The sequence below is a fragment of the Pan troglodytes genome, chromosome 3 (assembly GCF_028858775.2).
Source record: "Pan troglodytes isolate AG18354 chromosome 3, NHGRI_mPanTro3-v2.0_pri, whole genome shotgun sequence".
Taxonomy (NCBI): domain Eukaryota; kingdom Metazoa; phylum Chordata; class Mammalia; order Primates; family Hominidae; genus Pan; species Pan troglodytes.
Window position 1 is genome coordinate 16663641 of NC_072401.2, and position 26938 is coordinate 16690578.

Below are 26938 nucleotides of genomic sequence, written 5' to 3' on the forward strand. Positions count from 1 at the left end.
TTTCCTACAGTAAAGGTAAAATGTAACCTCAATTCCACCGAACTGTTAACATTCATAGATCTTCTAAAGGTTTTTCTTTAAAGGGGAATAAATATCCAATGACTATGATCCTGAGAGTTTAGAATTTGGGGAAGAGTGACTATTTTAAGTAGTGTAATGTATATAAAATAATTTTGAAATTTTAAATTAAATGAATAGTTTAAAAAAATTACTGTTTGTCTAACCATAATAATGCCTTCTGAGAAAAATGAATGCTGAAAAAGACATAAAACTAAGTTAGGGAACATAGTAAATATGAAGGCACTTGTGAATGATCATTACCACTAAAAAGTGCACAAGTGTCTCAATCAAGCCTATTAATTTTGACTTCAGATGCTAAATAAATGATCCTATGAAAAGGGAATAATTCTGCATTAAGAAAGCTGAGAAAGTAAATGGTGAAATTACTTTATCAGTGCTTTACAAAAAAGTACAAAACTGTATTTACTTTAAGTATATTAAAACATTCAGAAACTCATAATTGAATCACAGCTGTTGCAACTGCATTTTATTTTAAATAATTGCCTTTTGAAACAAAACAAATATTACTGTGAGACTGTTATTAAAAGTACCACCCAGTAAAATCTAGAAAACTGTGGAACTATTATTTATTTTGGGACTGAGACAGGAATGAGAACTACATTAGGAAACTTTCTTATGTTTTATATGCAATAAATCTATAGCCACATATCTATTTCTAGAAATTATCCAGAACATCTGGTTAGAACATAAAACAAATTTCTCAAAGTTTAAACACTTTCACCAGAAAAATGTAGGCTCTCGTCTTCTAAAACTTAGCAGGAACCTATTCATAATCGTGGAAAAAAATCAACTTTTAAATATAAAATATTTTAAAAACCTAGCCAGAGAGAAAACTTTTGATGGTCTAAGTTTTAAAATAGAAACAATGTGATTTTAAAGTCTTTAAACAGATTATGACAGTGTTAACTGATCAGAATGATTTTGAGTTAGTGACACTGTGACTTCGACTACTGGCTGGTCTATACTTCTACCCCAAGAATATGGAATTATCATTGCCTAATATTAAAACAGAATACTTTCAATAGTGTAATAATTTTTAGAAACTTAAAATTACAATTCTGACCTTAAAGTATTAACAAACTCCTATTATTCTACAACTTTTAAAAATTAAGCAACAGAAGTAAACTTTAAACATTGAAGTGCATATCAAAATACATACATCTGCAGTAATGTCATTGAATTTAGTGATAAAGGCATGTTTTACAATATCCACGGCAATTTCTGATGCAATTACCATACAGACATCTGGAAACAACACCCAGAGATGATCTGTAAATAGAAAAAAGAAAAACAACGAAATATCTTAATATGAACAGAATCCATATCACAGGCTACCAGAGAAATATGAAATCTCTAGAACAAAACTGTAGCATTTTCAGTAAATGATGAACTAGCATTCAATTATAACCTTTATCAAAAGAGCTATACTGTATCAAGTTAAAGGATACTTCATTCAACAAACATTTACTCAGGCCCGGCGCAGTGGCTCACGCCTGTAATCCCAGCATTTTGGATCACCTGAGATCAGGAGTTTGAGACCAGCCTGGCCAAAATGGTGAAACCCTGTCTCTACTAAAAATACAAAAATTAGCCAGGCATAGTGGCGTGCACCTGTAGTCCCGGCTACTTGGGAGGCCGAGGTAGGAGAATTGCTTGAATCCAGGAGGTGGAGGTTGCAGTGAGCTGAGATCGCGCCACTGCACTGCAGCCTGGGCGACAGAGCAAGACTCCGTCTCAAACAACAACAACAAAAACCCAAATATTTATTCAGTACTTTCTAAGTGCCAAGAACTGCTTTACATGCGGGCTCCAGTGGTTTAGCAGAGAGCCTCTGCCTTCACGAAGCCTACGTGCTGACATGCTGATGGGATGACTAGATTAAGCAGGTTCCTTAGAAAATCCTTTAATTCCATAGCTGCCTCAATGTGACAGTAAATAGCTAGAAGAGATGTGCTGTAGTCTTTGTAGATGAGCAGTCTTCTCCTTCTTTGATCACTACAATGTAAAGATATTAATCAATCCTTTGTTTCACTGTCATACAGATGTTAGCCTGATAAATTTGCTCACCATTATATTTAAATGTCTATTCAACTAAGACCTAGTGTTAGATAAATAGGGTAACCATAGTTTACAATAATCTACTGTGTATTTCAAAATAGGTAGAAGAGAAGAATTTGACTGGTTCTAACAAAAAGACAAATATTTAAGGTAATGGATATCCCAAGTACACTGATTTGATCTTCACAAATTATATGAATACATTAAATTATCACTTGCACACCCAAACTATGCAAATTATGCATCAATAAAAAAATTTTTTTAATGCCAATTCAGTATCAGGTACCTGATGAAACACACCTACAGACAACCTCCTAAGAACTTGGAAAAGAATGTAAGAGTGGGACACAGCAAGAAAAAGATAGGGAGAAATGCTGACAAGGACCCACAGCAACTCAAGACCCAGGTAGCCGGAAGGTGGGATGGAGATGACACAGCTGGGCTATCCCGGCTGACCGTGTAGACAGCTTCTGTGAGTCTGGCATCACATCAGGTTTTGGAAATCAAGGGACCTCTTTCGCCAATAAGCTCTGCTACTAACTGCTATATGACCTTGGACAAGTTTTTTTTTTAATCCACATCACTAGCAAAGGGCAAGTTTCTTAATGAGCTAAATTCCAGCTTCCTCAACCACAAGGTTAAGGATAGTAAGTGTCTACACTTAATTATTATGAGAACTAAATGAGATAATGGTGCACAGCAATGTGCCTGGCATACAAAATGGCTAGTGCTGTTTTTATGTTCCTCATGACCCTGAGAACTTAGAGCAACCTTCCATAAATGGCACTTTGTTGGTTTTTTTTTTAAAGAAATTTTAATAAACCTAAAAAAAGAGTGAAAATCTAAAACAAGAGTGAAAATGGTGAATTCATCAATAAAAGCAAGTGCTCCATTTATCATATTATCTGCCATAGTACTAACAAAGGAGGCAAGATAATTTATTAAAAGTCGCAGTATAAATGAGAATATGACTTCAAATATCCAGCTGTCTAGGAGGCATAAAGACTATTTGTCTTTTGGTTTAACCACTCAGCTTTGGGAACTGTTGATCTTACATGTACTCTACTGGAACCAGTGACACATACCCCTCTGCCCTTCATGGACACCCTGTTAGGTGACTTAGTTATAAAGAAATATACCACCATTCACTAAAACAAATTTGGGTACACAAAGAATCTAGCTGTGTGTGTGGAGGAAGAGGCTTTTCCACCACAAGCCAGGTAGCCTACTCGAGCTGCTGTGAGATGTCATTTAATCTTATGGTTTCTCTATGAAAAAAACTTCTGAAAATGTATCTCCAAGAGCGTATCTCTCATTTTATATGTTTTTGATTTTTCACAGTTACTTGAAAATTACCAATGAATTAAAATAAATTAAGAAGTTAATAAATGCCTATAACATATATAATACTGGGAGTAATAAATGAAATCCAAAACATGGTTGCATCCTTTAAGAATGAGATTCCAACAAAAACATCAGACATTCAAACAAAAACTCTAAATTACTTGAGATACGTGAGAAATTGATCATTTCCCACTTAGCTCACTTAGCATTATAATTACCCACTTCCCCTTAATTAGCCTGTAAGTCCTACAAATGTCGTAGCATTTTTTACATTGCCACAGTGCCTGCCCTTGTGCCTAGAAACTAGCATATGCTCAGTGAATGTCTGCTAACTGAATGGATAATGAAAATTCATGGAGTCTTGACAATTTCTTGTCAGCCTGAATTCAGAGACGCACCTAAGTAGCAAAATTTCCACCTTACTTTATATTTAATTTATCCCTATTTAAAATGCTAATCAATGGGTAAAAGATAATGTTAGGGAAGAGCAAAGGTTCTCCTGGTTAACCCCTAAGATGAAAACGATCTTTCTGGATTTAGGTAACTAAAGTACACTACAGTTAAAAACTGAAAAGGCTCAGAGCTGCCAGGCATAACAGGGCGCACTCACCTACTGAGTATACAGCTCCAGAGACACTGAGGAGTTTATGGAAAATGACAGCATCCCACTACACCACAGAAAACATACCCAATCCATTCTACTGAAACAGGTACAGTCATGTGTCGCTCAGCAACAGGGATACATTCTGAGAAATGTGTTGTTAGCCAATTTTGTCACTGTGTTAACATCATAGAGGGTACTTACACAAACCTAGATGGTATAACCACACACCCAGACTATATGGTATAACCTATTGCTCCTAGGCTACAAACCTGTACAGCACGTTACCATACTGAATACTGTAGGCAAACTGTGACACAATGGTAAGTGTATCTAAACATGTCTAAACACAGAAAAGGACACTAGGAGACCAGGTGACAGGAATTTTTCAGGTCCATTAGAATCTTATGGGACCACCATCGTATATGTGGTCTATTGTTGACTGAAGGTCATTAAGTGACAGATGATTGTTTCACCAATACCCAAACAGTAAAACAGCCAAAGTCTTTTGAAGTTTTCTGCAATATTCATTTTATTCCATGTAAAAGAATGACTTTGGCTTAGAAGTAAAATTATAAGACACTGTTTTGTTAAGAGTGAGTTACCTGGATTCCAAGAAAACTGTTCCATGTTTCTTAGACACACTATCAATAAAAGCACATAATTTGTGAATCGTTCCTTAATATCTAAAAGAAAAAAAAACAACATAAGTACTGTAGTGTATATAAACAACATAATAAAGTACATATATAATTATTTTAGCCAGAACATGATGAAATTATTAGACGATGTATAAATGTCTATAAATATACAACTTTTTATATATATGTGTGTGTGTGTGTATATATAGGCTGGTGCTACCTTGGTAAGCCATTGACTTCTTTTGCCAACATAATTCTAGTATGGAAATTCCAGTTTTCTATAAACTTCAAAAAGTATTCAAACCATCAAACGGCTCAGACTGGGTCATTAGGTTCCTCCAATGGGCTTTGGGGACATATGACAACTGTTTCCATTTTACGGAAGAAAAAATAGAAGCAAAGAGTAAAATGAAAGACTTTGGGTAACAAAATCCTTGTATAAAATCCCAGACTATTTCCAATCTGGTAAATAGTACACAATTACTGAACTGATGAGTCCTTTAGCTGAGAGAATCCTGCTACTACAATAGCATTTCCGGGGGTGTATGTAGAACTTGAGGTAAAATAACCCCAAATTGGGCTTCATAATATTTACCATAAACTAATAACTGTGTGCTGAGATTAGGTGGAAGGAATTTAATAAAAGCAAATCACTGAATTCTTGCTAAAGGCCAGTGTACACATTTCACTTTTTAAGCTATTAACTTTCTCATAGTCTAAGATACCGTGTAACCAAGAAATGGGACGAAATAAATTTGTCTGCAGTTAAGAGTGGCACACCCATGTATGTGTGCCGATGCAATAGTGGGGGCTGTGACTAGAAACAATCCCTCATATAACAACCCATCTCAAAAGCTTTTTTACAGTCTGCTGTCATTTCCCTACTTTCCCACTGCCTCAGTAAATGCAAGCCTCACCCATATCATTCAGCCATGGCGCACCTCCTGTAAGCGCTCTGAATTTCAATTTCATCCTGATGTACTTCATGGGACTGTCTTTGCTTCTCTTTTTTTACTTCCACCTTTCCCCATTATTCTCTAGCAACATGATACAAACTTTTACTCCACAGCAAAACCTCATTCTCTGTAAGCGAGTTGGCCTTTATTCTCTGTACCTTCCCTGCATCCTTAAGCTCTTCCAGTCAGTTGCTGGTACCTTCTTTTTCAGGGTAGCTCACCTCCTTATTAGTGATGGGTTTGAGCTGTGCCTTCACTCCCTCAAAGCCCAGTGGGCACTACTCGCTTCCTATTTCCAAAGCTGAAGCACTATTCATTATGAGTGTGAACTCAGGGCACAGTGAGTCTCAAGGTACCAAGCACTGAGATGCCTCTTTAGGAGGCAGGGCACCTCCGGAGCAAGGCCATGTGGATTTTCAGGTGCACCTGTTTTGATTTGTCTAGATCACATGTTTAATTTATTCTGTGACTTCAAAAGAGGATACAGGTTAAAGGAAACTAAGAAAAGTCTGCCCTAGAATAAGTTCCATCAAAGTCTGACACAAAATATATTCTTTGTTACTACAGCTAACTGTGGATCTTAATTCATGGGGTTAAATTTACCAATGTATCTTTAATTGGAATTCTGTAGAATTATTCACCAAGCTGTACCTATATGTGTGCTAAGTCCTTTCTAATTTCCATAAATGAATTTAACAATGAAATGTATTTATTTTTGATACTTCCCAAACATGTATAATATAGACTTGCTTCATTACAGAATTATCTGAAAATAAATGGCCTTGAGAAATTTAAAACACTATCTGAAATGAGCCAAAGTAACTTTTGTAAACTCTAACAAAGCAAAACTACCGTCGAATTTAAATTAATTGTATTTGATTTTTGGACATATGGCAGCTGCAAGTATAGAGAAAATCTGCAATAATTTCATTTCTAAGGATACTGATGAAAGGGGGAAAAACTTATCTCATTAAAGGTGTATTTAAGGCAAAACAGATTTTATTTTTTAAGATTTTTTTATTTTTTTGAGACAAGAGTCTTGCTTTGTCTCCCAGGCTGGATGCAGCCTCCACCTCCCGGGTTCAAGCAATTCTCCTGTCTCAGCCTCCGGAGTAGCTGGGATTACAGGCATGTGCCACCATGCCCGGCTAATTTTTATATTTTTAGCAGAGACAGGGTTTCACCATGTTGGCCAAGCTGGTCTCCAACTCCTGATCTCAGGTGATCCGCCCGTCTTGGCCTCCCAAAGTGTTGGGATTACAGGCGTGAGCCACTGTGCCTGGCCCAAAACAAATTTTAGAAAAGCAGACTATTTCAAAATATGACAGAGATTAATAAAAATGGATAAATTTGGTAAATGAATGCAATTTTATAAGATGAAGGATGTGAAGGATGGCAAGCTTAAAGATTAAAAAGTGACATCATAAAAATTAACTCTATCTTTATTTGATGAAAGATACAAAACTATAACTATAAAAATGAGGCTGTTATGTGAAGATTTTTTGGAAGTTTTATTCTTACACTTTCACAACTTTTACATTTAAATGTTTTACATAGACATTATAAAATCAAGATTTGACTTTTAAAATTTGAGTTAAAAAATACCCAAATTTTAAGTTTCTCCAAAGATATAAAAAGAAATAAAATTTTTATGAGAATAACAGAGTCTGATACTGATAATCGAACATATATTAGATAAATAATGCAATCAGCAACATATTTATACCATCTCATCTTCAGAATAGTCAGGGTTCGGATTAGAACTGAACTCTTACATTGATTAAAAATTAAAATTTCTAGGAATGTTTTCTCCTAACCTTTATTAAGAAGCTTAAAAACATTGGTATTAATGCTTTTAAAATATTTCTGACATTCAGGTTATTAAGCTTTTTCCTTGCTATATTACCACTAACAGGGATATACTTTAACATACTTGCAGTCACATTTTAAATATAAAATGAGTGACTATTTCCAACAAACATCCACATTTATTGCAGATATGCAGGCTTCTAAGAGTGTTAAGCGAGCTATAAGCTTACTCCAGACAACCTAACTCCTGAAGGACCTTTCTAAATGCACAGTTCACATTACCAATGCGTAAAAAACTACCTAAAATTCTTCATCTCAAGAATGCAAACCAGAAAGGCTGGGGTTCCACATTCAGCTAATGCTTATGTTAAAATGAAGTGAAGAAAAGGATAATTTGTTAAAAATCTGGTTTTGTTAACTAAACTACTTTTCACATGTCCTCAGGCAATTCCTCCAAAGAAAATATACAGTGAGCTACCACTGAAAGGGGTAAAATTACTCTCAGATTTCTCCATGAAGTCTTCTATATTAAACCAGCATGAAGGACTGAACCTTACACTACATATCTGGCAACTCAAATTCTGATGGAGAAAAAATTCATAGGAAAATTCATAAGAAAAAAATAGCCGATATGAGTATCCCTCCTGACTGGCTCTCATTAAGTAGCTACTACTGAAGCATATGAAGAAAGCAACATATTCATATGAAGAGTAAAAAGCACCTCTTGGTGACTCCTGATCTTTCCATTTTAATAGCTGAACGTTGCCTAGAATATTTTTTTTCTTACTTGAGAAGGGTCTTAAAATCTGCCTTAGGGTAAAGTTAATTTCTTATAAAACTCTTAAAGGGTACAATGCAGACCACCTTGCATTGTAACATGAGCTACTTTGCTTACAGCAAAAAGTAATTTTTTTTTGGTGCTAAGTAGTAACCATTTTAAGCCAAAATAAAGTCCAAATTTCTTGTAGACTGATATGCATACCTGATCATTATATCATTTTTTTTCCCAGAGTTTTCTTAAAACTCAAATATTGAATACCTAATCTTTCTAAGCTGAGAGGTTGGAATTCTGGGGAACCCGTTTATAAAAATGAAAAGGGGTATTAATTACATCAACATGCTGGCCATAAGGTTAAAAACATTCACAATTTCCCCCTCATAATTTTGAAGCTTTTATACACAAGGATTGAAAACCTTTAAAACTTAAGATCTGCATGTCTAGTTTAAGGCTCTATAAAGAGCACTTACCCAAAGGAGGTTACTAATATGAATTAATTTTAAAAAAACATGGTTTCCACAACAAACGAAATTCTTACAGTTGAATCAATTTACTCTATGGTTAACTACTGAAGCAAAGTATTCTATAATTTAGTACCTTCCCTCCTTCCTCTTTCATTTCTAATTCATGACACTTGGCAGTCTGCACTTGAAAGGTGAGGAACATTAATAAGCAGCAAGAATATGAACTGCTTCTCAGAGCCTTGAGAGTCAGGTCCAGCATGGCCTCATAGAATCATCTAGGCTTTATGTTCAAGTTTTCCATTTGTTCTTTTTGTTCCTTGCTTAGTTTTCAAATCTCCTATAACTTGTTTAACATATTCATATGCCATTATTTTCCTTGTCTAATATACAGGTAAAATTTACATACAGTGAAATGCACAGATCTTAAGTACCTTATGTGATGAGTTCTGATCAATGCATAACTTGTGACACCAAGCCCTTAATACAGAAAGAAGTTCCATCATCCAGAAAGCTCCTTTGAGTCCCCTTAGTCAATCCAAATGCCCAACAACCAACCTCTTATTCCTATCATCATAAACGAATTTTGTCTGATCATAAACTTCATATAAATGAAATAATACATCATGTACACTTTTGTGTCTGGCTTTTCTGCTCAACATAATGCTTCTGAGACCTACATAGCTGACAATATTAGGAGTTCATTCTTTTATCTTTAATTGCTAAGTAGTATTCTATGGTATGGATATACAGTTTGTTTATTTTCCTATTGATAGCTATTTGGGTTGTTTCCAGTTTTTGGCTAGTATGAACAAAGCTGCCATAATAATTCTTGCAACAAGTCCTACTGAGGAAATATATTTCCTGAATTACAGGGCAGGTGAACATTTAACTGTATAAGAAATGGCCAAAAACAGCAGTTGTAATACTTTACACTCACGCCATCGATGCGTGAGTGCCAGTTAATCCATATCCTAACTTGTGGCACTGTCAGGCTACAAGAGCAGTCACTCTGGAGGGTGTGCAGTGCTCATTATGGCTTTATCTTTCTCCAGTGACATTTTCCCTAATAATGCTGAGCAGCTTTTCATGACCTTATTGGGCATTTATAGATTTTCTTTTGTGAAATGTCTGTTCAAGCCTTTTCCCCATTTTAAAACTAGATTGTCCTTTCATTATTGATTGGTATAGTTTGTTATATATTCAGAAAACAAACAAACAAAATCTATCGTCAGATATATGCATCTCAAATCTTTTCTCTTAGTACTGTGGCTGGCCTTTTCACTTTTTAAGTTTTATGATCACACATTTTAATTTTGAAGAAGTCCAGTTTCTCTCTTTTGTTTTACATTTAGTACTTTTTGTGTGGTCTCCAAAAATGTTTGCCTAGACCAAGGTTGTGAATGTTTTCTCCTATATTTTGTTCTAGAAGTTTTATAACTTTAGCATTTATGTTTAGGGTTATGAACCACTATGAATTAATTTTCTTGGGCAGGGAAGGGGCCAAAGTTCTTTTTTTTTTAACCTTTATCCAACTGTTCCAGCATTACTTGTTGAGAAACTCTCTCACTAAATTTTGTTTTATAAAATATCTTTTTTACTGAAATGTTATTTTTGTAAGCATGTAATATTTTTATTAAAATTTCTCAGTTTTCATTTCGAATATGGTGAATAGGGAGAGACATAATCCATATAAATAAAAGTCCTTTGGAATCATCATAATTTTTTTTTTTTTGAGACAGCGTTTCACTCTAGTCACCCAGGCTGGAGTGCTCTGGTACAATCTTGGCTCACTGCAACCTCCGCCTCCCAGGTTCAAGCAATTCTCCTGCCTCAGTCTCCCCAGTAGCTAGGATTACAGGTACCCGCCACCACACCCAGCTAATTTTGTTATTTTTAGTAGAGACGGGGTTTTACCATGTTGGCCGGGCTGGTCTTGAACTCCTGACCTCAGGTGATCCACCAGCCTCGGCCTCCCAATGTGCTGGGATTACAGGCGTTAGCCACTGCACCTGGCTGATCATCATACTTTTTAAAGTGTGTAAAAGGGTTCTCAGGACCAAAAAGTCTGACAAGCGCTGCTTTGGATGAGCCATGTGTGCTCTTATCTACGACCAGACTGCAGGCCTCCCCATAACACACCCCTCCTTCCTCAAGGACATCATCAAGCCAGGTTCCTTTAGGGGTCCTCTCTATTGTACATCTGTCTGGATTCATGCTAAAACACCACCATTTTTTCATGACTTGTGCAAATGTCACCATGGCAGAAGAGATGAATAATGTCTTCATATTCTTGTGAAAACACTTTTGACTCTGAGCATACTCCCTGGCAGAGCCCCTGGGACTGTTCTTGGGGGCTCCATGATCCACCACGCAATGTGGCTCTGGCTTTCAAAAACTATGTAAGACAATGACTCCAGGCACAAAAATTTTGTGCCTTCACACTTTTTAGGATTAGAATGAAGGCAGTAAATAATAACTAAATAATAACTAAAAAAGCTAAGGACTTAGAGACAATCTGAGATTTATAGACATAGTTCTCCTAGAAGCTATGTGACTGTGGAGAAGTCAAATTATTTTCTGTGTTTCAGTTTTCACATCTATAAAATGGAAAAATACCACCCACTTCGGAGAAATTTCTAGACTATTAAGAAGCTTCTCAAAGTAGCGTATGGTGCTACACAAATGTTTCTAATTTTTTTATCTCAAACATCTTGTGATTACAGTAACCAAAAATAAGAAAACCTAGTAAAGATGTTGATAGCATAAGAGAAGGTACAGTTTAAGCTGAAGAGTGGCCCAGAGAAAATGTGCCATTAGGATTTCAGAATGAACTGCAAAATAATACTGCACAGAACTTCAAGTAGAATCTAATTGTACATACCGCTATTTGACATTTGAAAGAGATTGTTCTTTTCAAACTTCTTGAAAACACTTCCTTTAATTTCAACAAACTGAAATAGTAAACAGAAATAACATCTTTATGATTATAACAGTTTAAAAACTGGACTTGCTACTTATAAAACTTTCGGGAGAACAACATATAGAACAAAGAATTTTATCCCGCCCAGAGTATTGCAGCTGAAATGCCTGTATAACTTCAAAAATGTAAGATAAATCTCATACTTACATTATTAGACATCATGATAGTAAGCAAAGACTTGTTGTGTGAGTTAAAAGCTACATTGAGAGTTGTTGCTTGAACCATTATAAGAATTGCATGCAAAACTAATAGAAGGTCAAGGAAAAAACTTAAATTTGCTTTCATATTATTACTGATAATACTATAAAATTTTGAAAGTGAATAATAAAGATGGCTTTCTTTTCTAAATTGTCTTAATAAGTATTGTATTATCTTCATAATTTCCCTATTAGCTATAGTTGATATAAGTTTGACAGGATATGTGCAATCCACATGAAACGAACAAAAGTGGAAATGTACCTCTATGCATTCATTTATTTAGCCCATGAATCCTTTGCAACAGGGTTGTTTTGTTCTTTCTGTATCTCTGGCACTTGGCACAGTGCTCAGGAAATAGGCCCTCAAAAAAGTTTGTTAAGTAAATGGAATAAATTATGGTAAATACTGAAAGAAGAGACTAAGAAATACACATTCTGAATTAAAATAATTTGCATTCTAAAAAAGAAAGCACAAAATATAATTCTGGAAGTGACTTTCTTCCCTGATTCTTCAGGAAATGTGGAATGTAAGGCAGTAGGAAATATCTGATAATTAAGATTCTTCTTCATATGTCATTTTGAAGATATCCATAAACTGCAGAATTATATTTGTATTACATACAGAATAGTTAATTTATATCTAAGAGTGGTAACTGCTTTACTCCATTAAAACTGGAACAAGCTTTTACCCTCACAGGTATCTTCCAACTTGGTTCTTTAACTTTCCAAGCATTAACCCAATTTCTTTCAAGTGTCACTCTTACAGAGATAGGAAAAAAAAAAACACTCATTCTTGTGAATGAGTCCTGACTTCACATGGAACTTAAGAGCAGGAATGTGTGTATAAATATGTAGGGGTACACACAAACATGTACACTGCTTATACAGTAAAGCACTTACTCTCCAATAGAAAAGCTTTAAGCCAGGGAAGAATACACAAACACATAAAACCACCAAAACTCCTCCCAACCAATTTCACATTACACTTTTAGATAAATTCCATGCATTTTAAGCCCATAAAAAAGAATTCCTGGATTTAAAGATAACTTCAAGAAAAATTCTAACATAAGTACGAAAAATTATATAGATCTATATCAGGTATGTATAAAAATACACTGCCTTTTTATTATAAAAGTCTTCCTTATAATCAGTTACACTGCAAACAGAACTGTTTTCCAGCAGCTCAAAGAGTAATGCACACATGAGGCTCTTAAATTAGTTAGTTATTATGACAATCAATTTCTCAACAGAACACAGATATTTCACATTAATCTTCAGGATACATACATTATCTATATATCTTTAAATCTATAAAATGGCTAACCAAATAAAATAAGGTAGACTATGCATTAACTGTCGGAAATTTCCAGTAGGTCTATAAGGATACAGACATAGAGAACAGCCATGAAAAAGTGAGGAATCACCCCAATGTGGGCTCTTTTTCTTTCTTTAGGCTCTGTTGCTGTCCAATAGAGGGCATCTAATATGTCTTGTCCAAAAGATGAAAACAGACGATCAGCTACCTAAAAAAAAAATTATTTGTAAGATGTTTCTTAATATTCCATTTAAATATATAAAATTGAGATATAGCTCAAATCCTGGAGATCTGTGTTTTAAATCCTAGTAGAAGGCAAGCTAAAGAGGAGTGAGGATCTTTGTTTACTTATTCACTCACATTTCTTTATTCTTTAACAAATAGTAACTGCTAAAATATGTATAGAATTTCAATTAGACTAATTAGCTATGTTTGTAACAAAGAAAGTCTTAAATAGTGGCAAAAATAAAAGGGGTGGGCACATCTGGCCGGGCACCGTGGCTCATGCCTGTAATCCCAGCACTTTGGGAGGCCGAGGTGGGCGGATCACGAGGTCAGGAGATTGAGACCATCCTGGCTAACACAGTGAAACGCCGTCTCTACTAAAAATACAAAAAATTAGCCGGGCGTGGTGGCAGGCGCCTGTAGACCCAGCTACTCGGGAGGCTGAGGCAGGAGAATGACGTGAACCCGAGATGTGGAGCTTGCAGTGAGCCGAGATTGCGCCACTACACTCCAGCCTGGGTGACAGCGCGACTCTGACTCAACCAAAAAAAGAAAAAAAGGGGGTGGGCACATCAAAATCATGGTTCCTCTGGTTTTAGCACTTTAAATTCAAACTCAGGATTCAAATTTAGGACAAATATATCATTTGACCTACTCATATCTAATATTTGTAAATAATGGTAACTATTTTTTTGAGGTTTATTATATGGAATAAAATATGCAAATTTACTTCCTAACCACATTTTCAGGTAACAATCTCCTTGAATACAGTATAACAGGTAAAAATTGACACATAAAAGAGAGAAAAGGAGGGCATGATATTCAGGATTCAGTTTGAATGCCACATCCTAACAGAGGCCTTTTCCAGACCATCCAATCTCTTGTGGCTCCTATGGTCTCTACTGCCTTAGTCTGTTCTTTTTCATCATAAGATATATCATTTCCTAATACCTCCTTGTTTATTGTCTATCTCTCACCTGTAGAATATGAGCTCCATGAGAATAGGCTGGTTCACCTGTGAGTCTTCAGGGTCTAAGATGCTTGGCATGCAGCAAGTGCCAACTAAAGATGTGCTGAATGAATAACAGCTACCATTTAGGGAGCTCCTACCATGGGCCTGATATTGTGCTAAACCCTTTCTATGTGAAGTCTATTTAATCCTCATAATCTCCCTAGTATCTCCACTTTACAGATAAGAAACTGAGGATTAGAGATATTCAGCAACAGTAACTATGTCCAGGATAACAGGTAATAAAGGAAGGACTAGGATTTGGTCAGAGGTGGTTTGCGTCTTCCAGAGCATGCACTCTCATCCACTGTGTTTAAGCCACCTCATCAATTATAGTCTGCAATGTGAATACGTATATAAATCATTTTAGTCAGCAATTCATGGATCCTTTTTCTCGGCCTATTTTCTAGTAACAATAATAATACTACCTTGAGAGGGCTTTGTAAGTCAGGGGACAGGGAGAAACCCTCGCACTTTCCAGTGTCCTAAGATGGAAAGCCTACGAAGGAGAGACTAGTAGGGCAGCAGCGAAAAGAGCAAGGCAGAGAGCAGAGGGGAACAGGGAATGAGGCCTAGGCTCTTTCTATGAGAAGGAAGGGAGAACAAGATGAGCTATTCTGTTTCACAAACTTTGTCCCCATCCACCCCTAGGCAACCTACTTGGTGGGGCAAAGTGTACGCGCAGCAAGCCTAGAATCAGGTAGCTGGGGTATGGTTTTAAAACATCTTGGTCTTGAATTTAGGAGGTACCAGGAAGGCTAGAGCTCCATGGCTTCTGTGAAGAGATGGAGAGTCCTTGTCTACCACAGCGATGCAGCTTCAGAGCAGAAAGGCCAGCAGCCCCCACCCCATCTGTCCTCTCACTAGGAAAAATCTCTTCATGGCTAATTAGAAAGATAAATAGACCTTATTGTATCCCCCCCAAAATAAAATATAAAAACGCAATTCGAATTTCTTTTTTTTTTTTCCCCGAGATGGAGTCTCGCTGTGTTACCCAGGCTGGGGTGCAGTGGGACGATTTCAGCTCACTACAACCTCCACCTCCAGGGTTCATGGGATTCTCCTACCTCAGCCTCCCAAGTAGCTGGGATTACAGGCACGCGCCACCAGGCACGGCTAATTTTTGTATTTTTAGTAGAGACGGGGTTTCACCATGTTGGCCAGTCTGGTCTTGGACTCCTGACCTCAGGTCATCCGCCCCACCTCAGCCTCCCCAAGTGCTGGGATTACAGGTGTGAGCCACCGTGCCGGCCTGCAATTTGAATTTCAAAGTTTATTATATAACTTAGGGTAGCTTACTATTTAAAAAACTTGTGAATATCTGGCTTATAAAGTGAAGCATTTTTTTGTAAAGTGAATGTATATCAGCTCAACTTATTTTTTATATAAATGCAGATTTTCATATGCTGAATGCTTTGAAGTGAGACATATTGTACTAAAAACATTACTTACAAAAATTGGGAACTTATATTTATTTACCCTATGTAAAGATCTGAATTTAAATGTGCAATTTAAAATGTGTATTTCTTACAGCAAACATATACATAATCATAACATTTACTTCATAATTTAAAGTTCTAGCATGGGTTTCTAATGAAGTTGTGAAACTAATTTCCCTAGCACTTGACAATTTGGATACTCAAGGGGGTACTGGTTCTAAAATGTCTGGGCAGCAAGAATCTTCCCAGCCTACATGAGGACATGCCATGCCTGCAGGCTTGCCACCAGAGGTGTGTCCCAGACCAGCAGCATGAGCCCCACCGCCTTGGAAATGCAGATTCTCCAGACCCAGCCTAGATCTCCTAAATCAGAATCCATGTTTAAGAAGAGCCCCCAAGTGATGACAGCACAGTAAAGGCCAGAAGCACCATAACTAGAGTCGGTAGAGCATTCTTGACTCTCAGGTACCTTCAGAACTGAAGACTTGAAGCTGAGTGCCCTGGCCAGGCCTGTGTGGGGTAAGCAAGGCCCTTACCTCCAGCATGTTGTAGATGATGTAGAGCTTGATGACGGACTGCCCCCTTATCAGGTGGTACATCATGGAGTAGTCAACATAGTGCATCATAAAATAGCAGATTACCAAAATGACACCCTTCAAAATGTCACACACCTGGGCAGGCTGAAGCAAACGTCTGTCCCTGAAACATACAAGAAGTAATAAAAATATAATTTTTACTCTGTATGTTCTCACAAAAACAACAATCTTTACTCGATATACACTGGCATACAAAGGTAAAAATAAGAATTATGTTGATCTTTTAAAAACTTCAAACAAGGGAGGTTAAACTAAATGACTACTCGACAGTGTAAAATTTTCTGTCCAAGTATAGAATATAAAGATTTTCAGAATTACTACTAGATGTTGGCAATCTTAACAAATGAACACAGAGGGCAGGTATCTACTGATAGGGTGCTTTCCAGCAACAGATTTCCACCATTATGGCATAAGCTTTTAACCTAATCATGAATCCCTGCACGTAGCCTGCTGGATCAGCCCTTTTCACACAATGCTACATTCTATGCATACTGCTCTGCATTTTGTACTTTATTTAACGGCATGATATTCCATATAAGTTCATCAGGAGTTCATACTTTTTTGGCAGCATAGTGTTCCACTATGTGGATGAACCATAATTTATTTAACGTATAACTGACAGATTTCTAGTCTTTTGCAATTATGAGCCATGATGCAATTTACATGCCATGTCACATATATGAAAGTGTATCTGTAGGATAAATTCCTGAAATTGGAATTCCAAGGTTATATTCACTTGAAATTTTGATAGAAACAGCTGAACTGCCCACTGTACTGGGTACAGTTTATACCTCAACTAGCGATGTCATGAGAAAGCCTGTAGCCCAGGGCACTGATACAGTGTTTGATCAACTTTTGGATCTTTGCCAGTCTCACTGATGGAAAATCGTACACAGTGTAGTTTCACCATTAATTTCTATCATTAGGAAACTAAACATCTTTCCACATATTTAACAGTTATTTATATTTCATATGAACACTCCCTATCTTTCTTGTACTGGTTTATAGGACAGCTTTTGTATTACGAATGTTAGACCTCTGTGACGTCAGTTGAAATATTTTTTTCATAATTAATATGAGCAGAAGAATCACTCCTTACTTCTGAGGTTAGAGTAAAAGGAGCTAAACCTAAATTGTGAAAGGAACCATCTTAACAAGACAGAGCAAAAAATACATTAGAAAAGAAGAAATTTAAGATTTCTTCCACTGGATTTAAAATTCTTGTGACAAGAATGGGAAAGATACGTTTTCTTTGCCTGTCGCAGGCTGATTCCTCAGGACAGAAAATGCTGTCTCTTGTTTTGGCAGCTTTTATGCATAGTGCAATCAATAAAACGGCCCGAGTACTTTTTTTTAGGAGCTGCAGAATCTCTTCATTTCCACCAATTGTGACAATGTTCTAAGCAACAATACAGGGGTGGGCTCATTTTCTAAATGGCCATTGGCCATCTGAGTCACCTATGTATTTGATATTCCTTGGCTACATATTCTCCAGAGCTCTTTCCTAATGCTTTTCCTCCAAAGATCTTTGTGGAGTTTAAGAAGGAATTTGTAAATCTTCCAAACTGTTACTTGAAACATTGCTTTATAAGGTCACAATGATGCTCTACCAATTCTGTGAGCAGTTGTTACAGAAACTCATTCTTGTTTTCTACAATGTGCACTGTATGATGTTTTCGGTTAGATATTAATTTGGCTGATCTATTTACAGACAGAATCTAAGATACTGCAGAAATTCTGAAAGCAGACAAATTCTGTGAAGACTGTTCATGAAGGGCTAAAGGTGGCTGGAAATACACTGGGCTGGACCAATGAGCCTAAATAAGAGAGAGGTCAGAATGTGTCTAAGTCAGATCACATGACTTAAGATGGGTATGAAAAGCCAAGTAAAACTACTCTTAGCAGTTGAAGTTAAGGCTTCAGGAAAGATTGCATCAAGGACAAAGTTGATCAATCTCTATCATTATTTCTTTTTCACCATGACTTTCTTTTATCCAATGATGTTCCTCTTTCTCCCACAGAGAGAAAGAGAGACCTTTTTCTCCTCAGGGAACAAAGAATGTCCTTCATCTCCTGACTCCCAACCAACCAGCCCAGAGCACAGATCTCTGCCAAGGGCTACCTGAATATCAAGATAATTTCCTGCCCTTATCCCTACAAGACTGAAAATGGAAGACCTATTATATCTGCCAAGAATTGGATCTTGATCACTTAAACATATTTCTCATTCAAACACTGAGAAGAGGAGACGTTTTGAACACTTGTGAGCTCCTGGCCTTGGTGTGACTGTCCACTTGGGCAGCAGGGAACAAACGTGAGCCACCAGCCCCCACTCAGAAGTGTAGCACAGCTCAGCATATACTGAAAGTCACACATCATCAACAGTCATGGGCTTTTGTGTTTAAAGACTGTAAGTCATGTTTATAAATTAAAGAAAATGATACGAGCTAAAAGTAGGGTAGTATTAATTTGTGTTAATTATGAAAATAATTTTGATAACTAATTAAAGTAGAAAACTATACTTAGAGCTTTTCGTATTAGATGGCATCTACTTAGTTGAGTGATCTCAGTCAGAGCAATTTTATTTAAGAGACAAAGGGCTTTTAAGTATATATCCAATTGTGTTTCTTTATATACATATTTTGAATCAAAGAACAATGTTGTTAGTATATCAATGAAGGAATAGTATATTTAATACAAGCCATAGTTAGAAATTAGATCTACCAAACATTGGAAACACATATCCCAAAATGATATAATACCACACTTTTTGAACCAAGCTGATAAATTAACAAAGAAAAGTTGTAGAAACACCTAATGCTACAATTCAGTTACTACGTGGCAAGCACTGTTCTAGACACTCCACATATATTCCTTTCAGTGTTCACAATAATCCTATTTATTTAATCATCTTGGTTTTACAAATGAGCCAAGGGACAGTCAGGAACATGCCTGTGGTTGTACAGTGATTAAGTTCCCACACGGTGCAGCAGGGATGGAAACTTGGCAACCTGGCTCCAGAAGGCATGCTCTTCAGAACCATGTGCACTCTAGACTTTTTAAAACAGAACTTCTAAACTTGCAGGAATCAACAACTCAGAACCTACTATCTTTCTGTAAAATTTTACACTGGATACTTTATCACAGTACTGCAATCTCATCTCAATAAATTGCTGTACAAAAAAACAAACCTATCTATCATTTGGTATTTCTAAAAATGAATGCAAAAAAAAAAAACTGGACTATTATGATATATATATGATATACACATATTGAATTCACTGCTTTCTGTGCACCCCCTGCTCTGGTGAAAGCGTTCCATCCATTGCTAACATCATAATTGGTTGCTGCAGGAATGACTGTGATTTTCAGGAGGAATATTATTCAAATAAAGAATACAAGAAGCAGAACCTTTAAAAAACAAGCGTCTTGATTTCTGTCTTCTTCTTCTTCTTCTTCTTCTTCTTCTTCTTCTTCTTCTTATTTTTTGTATTTTTAGTACAGACAGGGTTTCACCATGTTGGCCAGGATGGTCTTGAACTCCTGACCTCAGGTGATCCACCCGCCTTGGCCTCCCAAAGTGCTGGGATTACAGGCTTGAGCCACCGTGCCCGATAAGGGTCTTGTTTTCATATAAATGTCCTTGTTAATAAAAAAGAAAGGCTGCCAAAATAAAAAATTGTTTCTAAGGTGGCCTCTTAAAACACAGCTGTATGTACCACAGCCTCTTTCTAAGAAAAGACCTAACCTCACAAATAAGTTTACCTGGTTAAAACAACTTGAACCAATCAGTTTATTTGTTCCTTCTCTGCCAGGATATTTTTAGATGACTATCTGATAAGCACTTCAAACTCCCTAAGAAGCTTATCCAAGGCCCTGCCATTCAACCCCGAACTGGCTTTTGAAAAATACTTTCATGCTACAGTTCTTATAAATGGCTAAGTGGTGGTTACTGGCAATTCACCTTGCAAATGATGAAAACCCCATATGAAAGCATAAACAAGTGAAACATACTGTTGGGCAAAGTGAAAAACCCACTAATCTAATTTGCAGGTTTGGGTGTATGTCATCACACAAGTAATATTACATCAGGTATTTAACAAAACTTAAACACTTTTCAACATAAGACATTTAAACAGAATTCTTTTAAAAATTTCTAGTAAAACCACCCTTACAGAAACCAAATTAGCTAAATTTCTAAAATTTTACTTTTTATTCTTACAAACATTTCCATTTCCATTGTATTTCTGGTAACTGTACAATTTTACATTGTACAATTTACCAGTTAGAGCATCTCTAGTTGTTTCAAAGGGCTCATAGACTTACAGAAACTGAATTATACAGTAGAGAAAGACGATCAAGGGTAAGCTGTTTCCTTTTCCTCTTTAGGGGAAGATAATATGCTAACTATGATTAAAGTAAAATCTAGTAGTGGACAGAAAGATCAAGAAGGAAGATGTGGCACCAAAAATGAGCGAGAAAAATGGGAGAATCCCTGCATAGTTACTTCAAATCAGTGTTGAAACATGCCAGAGTATTAGCATGAGTTATTTCATTACAAAATACATAGACTAGATCTCTCGCTCTCTCTCAATATTTTCAGCCATTTGTGGTATAATTGAAAGAGTGAAGAAACACAAGCACTACTGAAATAAAAATGCAAAATAATATGTTTTTATTTTTGAAAGTGAAATCCTTTTATAATTTAAGTAAACTGGAATAAAGTAGTGAAATCAAGATGTTTTCCTGAATTAGAAAATTAAGTATCTTAAATCTTCAGTTTGACTGATATGTAACAGAAAAATAAATACTTAAACGGAATGATTCAAACCATTTCTTAAACTTTAATTTCAAACTATACTGAAAAAAATAACTTATTTATAAAGCTATGTTCACAATTTTAGTAATGCAAAATAAAAATTGCTTATATGGAAGGAATTAAGCTCAGCCAATTTCTGTGGGTTTGGGGATGAAGTATTTGCTAAGTCTAAGCTAACATGTGTAAAGATGACTTTTGAGCGGATTTTCATGTTAGGTGAAATCACAGTCAAATCCTTCACAAAGAAATGTGGACAAAGCTTTAAGACCAAGTAAAGATGCTATTTTAAAAAGGACAGGGATCCACATTTTCTTCAGTATGTTTCTACCCCCTAATGGCTATGTCTGCCTATCCTGTTTACTTTTGCATTTAATGAATGTCAATTTGGCCAAGAGTATAGAAGGAAAAATCAGGGTTTACTCACCACAAGGAGTCCCTGTGCCACCACATTCCATTCTATAAAGGAAGTGAAAGTGCTCCTCCCTTCGGTCTGATTTACAAGAGAGAAAGAAAGAGAGAAGGTTGTAATGTTGCTACGCTACTTAGAGCTCCATGGTGAGGAAACGGGACAATAAAACCTGGTGTTACGAAGACTTTCTAATAACAAATATATTGCTCTCAACAAATAAGCCACATAGATCAGCCCTGGTAAAAGGAAGTAAAAGGCATATTTGTTTCCCCAGAGAAAGTTACCAAGAGCTCTCCCTACTTGTGCTACAGTGGTGGCATCAATCACTTAGGCCAAAATCAAGGCTTAATTTTGTCTAAAAAGAGAAAAATCTATTATAACATATAGGTGAGGTTAATCTTGGGCAGAACTATTTCGAAAGAGGTAAGGCATACGAAGGAAACTCAAAAGGTTAGGAAACTCTCAAGCATCTGAAATTCATAATTCTGGGAGACAAGAGCTCTCCCATGGGATAAACTCTCAAAAGAAAATGATACTATTGCCTCTTCAACCAAGAAAAATAAAAGCCTGTGAAGCCTCATGTGAGAGTTATGCCTAAAGCCGGGCCAGGGGACAGAACATTTGCTCACACATATTTTAGTTGCTCTAATAGTAAAAAACAAAAACCAAAAAACACTCTGGCATTTATTACTTAAGCCTGTTCAACTCATGTATCACTTTCTAAAATGTTTCAGTAAAGTTTTTTCAACAATAACTCAATTCTTGGTACCAGGCTATATCATTTTTCTCTACAATCTTCTTTAACTTTTAACTCACGTGACTGAGAATTCTAAAGCACAAAACGAAGTCACAAATTTCAGGAGAATAGAGGGCTGACAAAAATGCCAGGTAAATCAAATGTACATAGTTAGCTATTTTTCATTCAATTCTACAAGCAAATTTGGGAAAAGGATGTTTCGTACCTCTAACATAATATAGAGCAGTCTGCTTTTCTGAAAAACAAAAAATTCTATCATTCTTCCAAGGAATAGACACTTCATATAATAAATCAAAACTTAGTTCTGTTTTATATGTCATGAATCATTAAAAAGATTATCCTCGTTCAAGAAGTTTCTCAAATGATTTCTAAAATGACACTACTCTTATCTGGGAAAGAGGGAAGATATACATAAGTGAATCTGCTTTTAAAGAATTTAGATGCATTTTCTAATTTTTTTTTTAAGTCTACAACAAAACATTTGCGGGCAAAGATTTTTCAAGGTTGTTAATTCATCAGAAATTATTTCAATGAAGTATTCTTGAGATCACTGAGGACAGACATTAACTTTTAGGGAGGGAGTGCATCCTTGGCAAACACCACACACAAATATGACTGCAGATAATTACCCTGCCAACATCTCATAATGAACAGTACTTAAACAACAGGGTCAAAGCCAGCAAAACACCCTGCTGGATGAGCCATCATGATGAAGGCTGGGTTTACTTAAGGCACTGTAGAACCACCCTTGTCCTCAGCCTTAGTGAAGGGACAGGGTCTTTATTTTACTTAAGTCAAAAACCATGGCAAGTCTGCAGAAGATCTAGAAATAGGTTCAAATATTAAGTTATGAAGCAGAGAACACGGGGGTCTATGTGCTTTAAAAAGCTTCTCACAAATGCTGTACAAGATGTAAATCTGCAAACAGATGAGGTGAGAACACTGATCTCAAATATAAAAAGAAGGCAATAATTTACATTATTGATGTGATACTGAACCAAACAGTTCTAGAGTCTGCAAAGAGTTACTGTTTTCAAGTCAGCATTGTGATTAATTTGACAAATGGACTGTTTCCTCCCTTTTGTGAAAACAATTTCAAAGAACAAAGAGACTAGGAAGACAGTAAGTTTTTACAGAAAGAAGATTGAAATACAGGAGAGTGAAAAAAGAAAACATTACTTAAAAAATTGCAATCAACTTCTTTGCCAGTCTATTTCACTTCTTCTTATTTCTTTGAAAAAAATAAAGTCAGATTGAAGGAAAGAGCACTTTTTGCTTGCTGAAAAGGATGGAACATGACATCACTACAGGCAAGACAAATCGAATAATCTTTAATGAAAGTAGAAAACACAGGAATAAAAGCTGTCAGAAGGCAAAATCTGGCTATTTCTAAATAATCATTTGGTAAACCTAAAAAGTATTTTTATATTCCAAAATATTTGAAAGGTCTTAGACTTAATATTAACAATAGCTTGGTTTATGTAACTTTTACCTTATCAAATATTTCAAGTTTTGTGACTTTAAAAATAATGCTCAAAGAGATATTTTCTAAATTGCTCAAAGAAACAAAAATTGCAGCCTATATTACTGTAAGCACAAATTACTCAATTTTGATAAACCATACTTAAGGCACTAAGACATTAGGCAGGATTTTCATATTCTGTGTAACCTGGCCTATCCTCAAAGCTTTTATAATTGCCTGAACTCCGTTTCATTTAAAATTTAAATGAAAATTTAAGTTTCATTTAAACTCCTATCATTTAAAATTGCTGAAACAGTTATATAATTTTAACTGCATTTCATGTTTTTATACATATAAGTATTTATTAGTGATAGCATGAAATTAATTTTTCAGTTAATCCAAAGCAGAAATAGTAAGAAGTGTTTGCAGGGGAAATCCTCAATGGAGTCTTAAATGTCGTGTGTAACAGGCTGCCCTCTAGTGTCATTTTAGCTATAAAACTTTGAAAATAGAAAACATCTTATTTTCAAATGATACTCAAATTAATTTAGATTCAAAGTATTTCAAACTAATGTAAGAAAGCAATCATCTTATGCACTACAAAAAATCTTAAAATATCTAAAAAAGGTTAGAGGTAGGGATCATTAACCACTAGTAAAAGTAAATACTGGCAGAGGATTTAAGATTTCCCAGTTCCCTGCAACATCTTTTAGTTTTTAGAACAAACACTTTAAGATTTTTTTTTTTTTTTTTTTTTTTAAAGAGACAGTCTTGCTCTGTCAACCAGGATGGAATGCAGTTTTGCAATCACAGCTTACTGCAGCCTCGAATTCCTGGGCTCAAGGAATCCTCCTACCTCAGCCTCCCAAGTAGCTGGGACTACATGTATGTGCCACCACACCTGGCTAATTTTTTATTTTTTGTTGAGACAGGGTCTCGCTATGTTGCCCAGGCTAGTCTTAACTCCTGGCCTCAAGCTACCCTCCCACCTCGGCCTCCCAAAGTTCTAGGATGACAGGTGTGAACCACCGTGCTGGTCTAGAAAAGACTCTTCTAATGCTATTTTATGTGCCCTGTACCCCCACGTAACAGGGGCTACACAGAAATGAACTTGAGTGCAACACAGTTTTAGATGCCTGTACAATATAACAAGGTGGAACTTCAAACAACTGTCCCCGAAGAGAGACCCTTGGGATCACTGGCAAATCACCACTGTTACTTAGTATACCTCATACGTGTGCTAACCAATGCCCAAGGAAGGGACCACTCCAGAAGGAATATAGTCATTAGCTTATCTATCATTTTAATGTTTTACCACATTGTGCCAACAGCCACTAAGAACATGACATGTCTTTAAAAGCCATCCACATAAAGATGGCTAGAACACGCACCTGACGCACACTGTTGATCAAAGAATAACTAAAAAGTAATGCAGCTCATAATGTAGATGTGAAAAGCCCTACATAGTATTAGTTATTTTCTTTCTTTACTTGAGACAGGGTCTCACTCATCACCCAGGCTGGAGTGCAGTGGCATAATCATGGCTCACGGCAGCCTTGACTTCTCAGGGTCAAGTGATTCTCCAACCTCTCAGCCTCTGGTGTAGCTGGGACCACAGACATGTGCCACCATGTCTGGCTAATTTTTAAAATTTTTTGTAGAGACAAGTTCTTACTATGTTGCCCAGGCTGGTCTTGAACTCCTGGCCTCTAGCGATCCTCCTACCTTGGCCTCCCAAAGTGCTGAGATTACAGGCATGAGCCACCACATCCAGCAATATTAGTAATTTTATGTCATGTGTTTCACCTGACTTTATCTAAATTTCCATGTTTCTATTCGCTTTATCCCGTTCCAAATAAAGATGTATATTTGGTAATGTTCTATTAGATTGTATTTGGGTCTTCTGAAAATGAACTAAAATGCCATATCATGAAGCTCCCAGTAGTGATAAAAGAAAATAGTTTATTGTGGTTAGGTTTTGTTAGTATTAATGCATCACGCTACAAATGCCTTTAAAAAGGCTTGTTAATAATAAGGCCTTCTTAAAACTTCTCCCAAAAGAAAAAAGGATGTACTAGAAATGCCTTAAAGCAAATAACTAAATTTCTAAAACTACCTTCCCATTTGATTAACTTGTGATTAATAAAATATGTAACACTAATTCACTGTTATCCTGGAAGGCAAGTAAGTTACAGAATATAGCATATAACAATGACAGGAGCTGAATTTTTATAATTGTTTTATTCCATGTAATCTTGCAAAACAAGCATTTTAAATCCTTTTATAATGTGATCATCATAATAATTATTCCAATTTATACTGGGAGGAATTTCTATCAAAACTGATTAAGTCTTATTTTTAAAAAGACTGTATGTGTTACTAAATATCAAGTATACGCTCATTTACTACTTTAAAAAAGAACCTTTCATGGCTTCAGTCTTTTAAAAAAACAAACCATATAAATGTGTATATCGACCACTAATTTTTAACTCAACTGCTACGGTTAAATTATTTTATTAATTATATATTTTATACACCATGGAACAGTCACCATAGTTCAATGAAGTCTCACAAATTATTGTCCATTTTAGCATTTTAGAACTTTTCCAGCATGAAATGTATGTAGAAAAGTGATGCATGTCAGAAATGTAACCTCGACATCTATGCTAAGAACTAAATAAAAATGCTGTGACGAGTGACTATATACAGAGTGGAGACACACTGGCATAATTGTCCAAAGAAAGAAAACCGTAAAAGCCAAACTTGCTTTTAACCTCAAGACCAATAAAGCATTAAGCTTCATGTAAGCTTAACATCTTCACCTTACTATTCTTAGTTTTGGTAGAGAAGAAAAAGAAGAAAACAGATTATCTGTTCTGGTCTACTATGAGCCAGGTACTATGCTGGGTATTTTTTTTACATCTTCCAATCTTTGTGGTAAAAGATGCTGAGCTCTCAATACCCCCTTTTTGCTGATGGGGAAGCACACTTAGAGAAG

The 26938-nt window shown here is 36.0% G+C and overlaps 1 protein-coding gene across 4 annotated transcripts in view; it reads right to left on the reverse strand.

The window, feature by feature from the left end:
• Nucleotides 1–26938, reverse strand: part of TAPT1 (transmembrane anterior posterior transformation 1) — a 66203-nt gene that overhangs the window by 13593 nt on the left and 25672 nt on the right. For all 4 annotated transcript variants that reach the window (XM_016951383.4, XM_003950291.5, XM_054682794.2 and 1 more), the window contains 6 exons: nucleotides 16434–16596; nucleotides 13297–13432; nucleotides 11860–11957; nucleotides 11614–11683; nucleotides 4690–4770; nucleotides 1241–1350 (listed from right to left, as the gene is read on the reverse strand). In XM_016951383.4, coding sequence (XP_016806872.1) covers nucleotides 1241–1350; nucleotides 4690–4770; nucleotides 11614–11683; nucleotides 11860–11957; nucleotides 13297–13432; nucleotides 16434–16596 — 658 coding nt within the window. The remainder of the gene's footprint in view (nucleotides 1–1240; nucleotides 1351–4689; nucleotides 4771–11613; nucleotides 11684–11859; nucleotides 11958–13296; nucleotides 13433–16433; nucleotides 16597–26938) is intronic.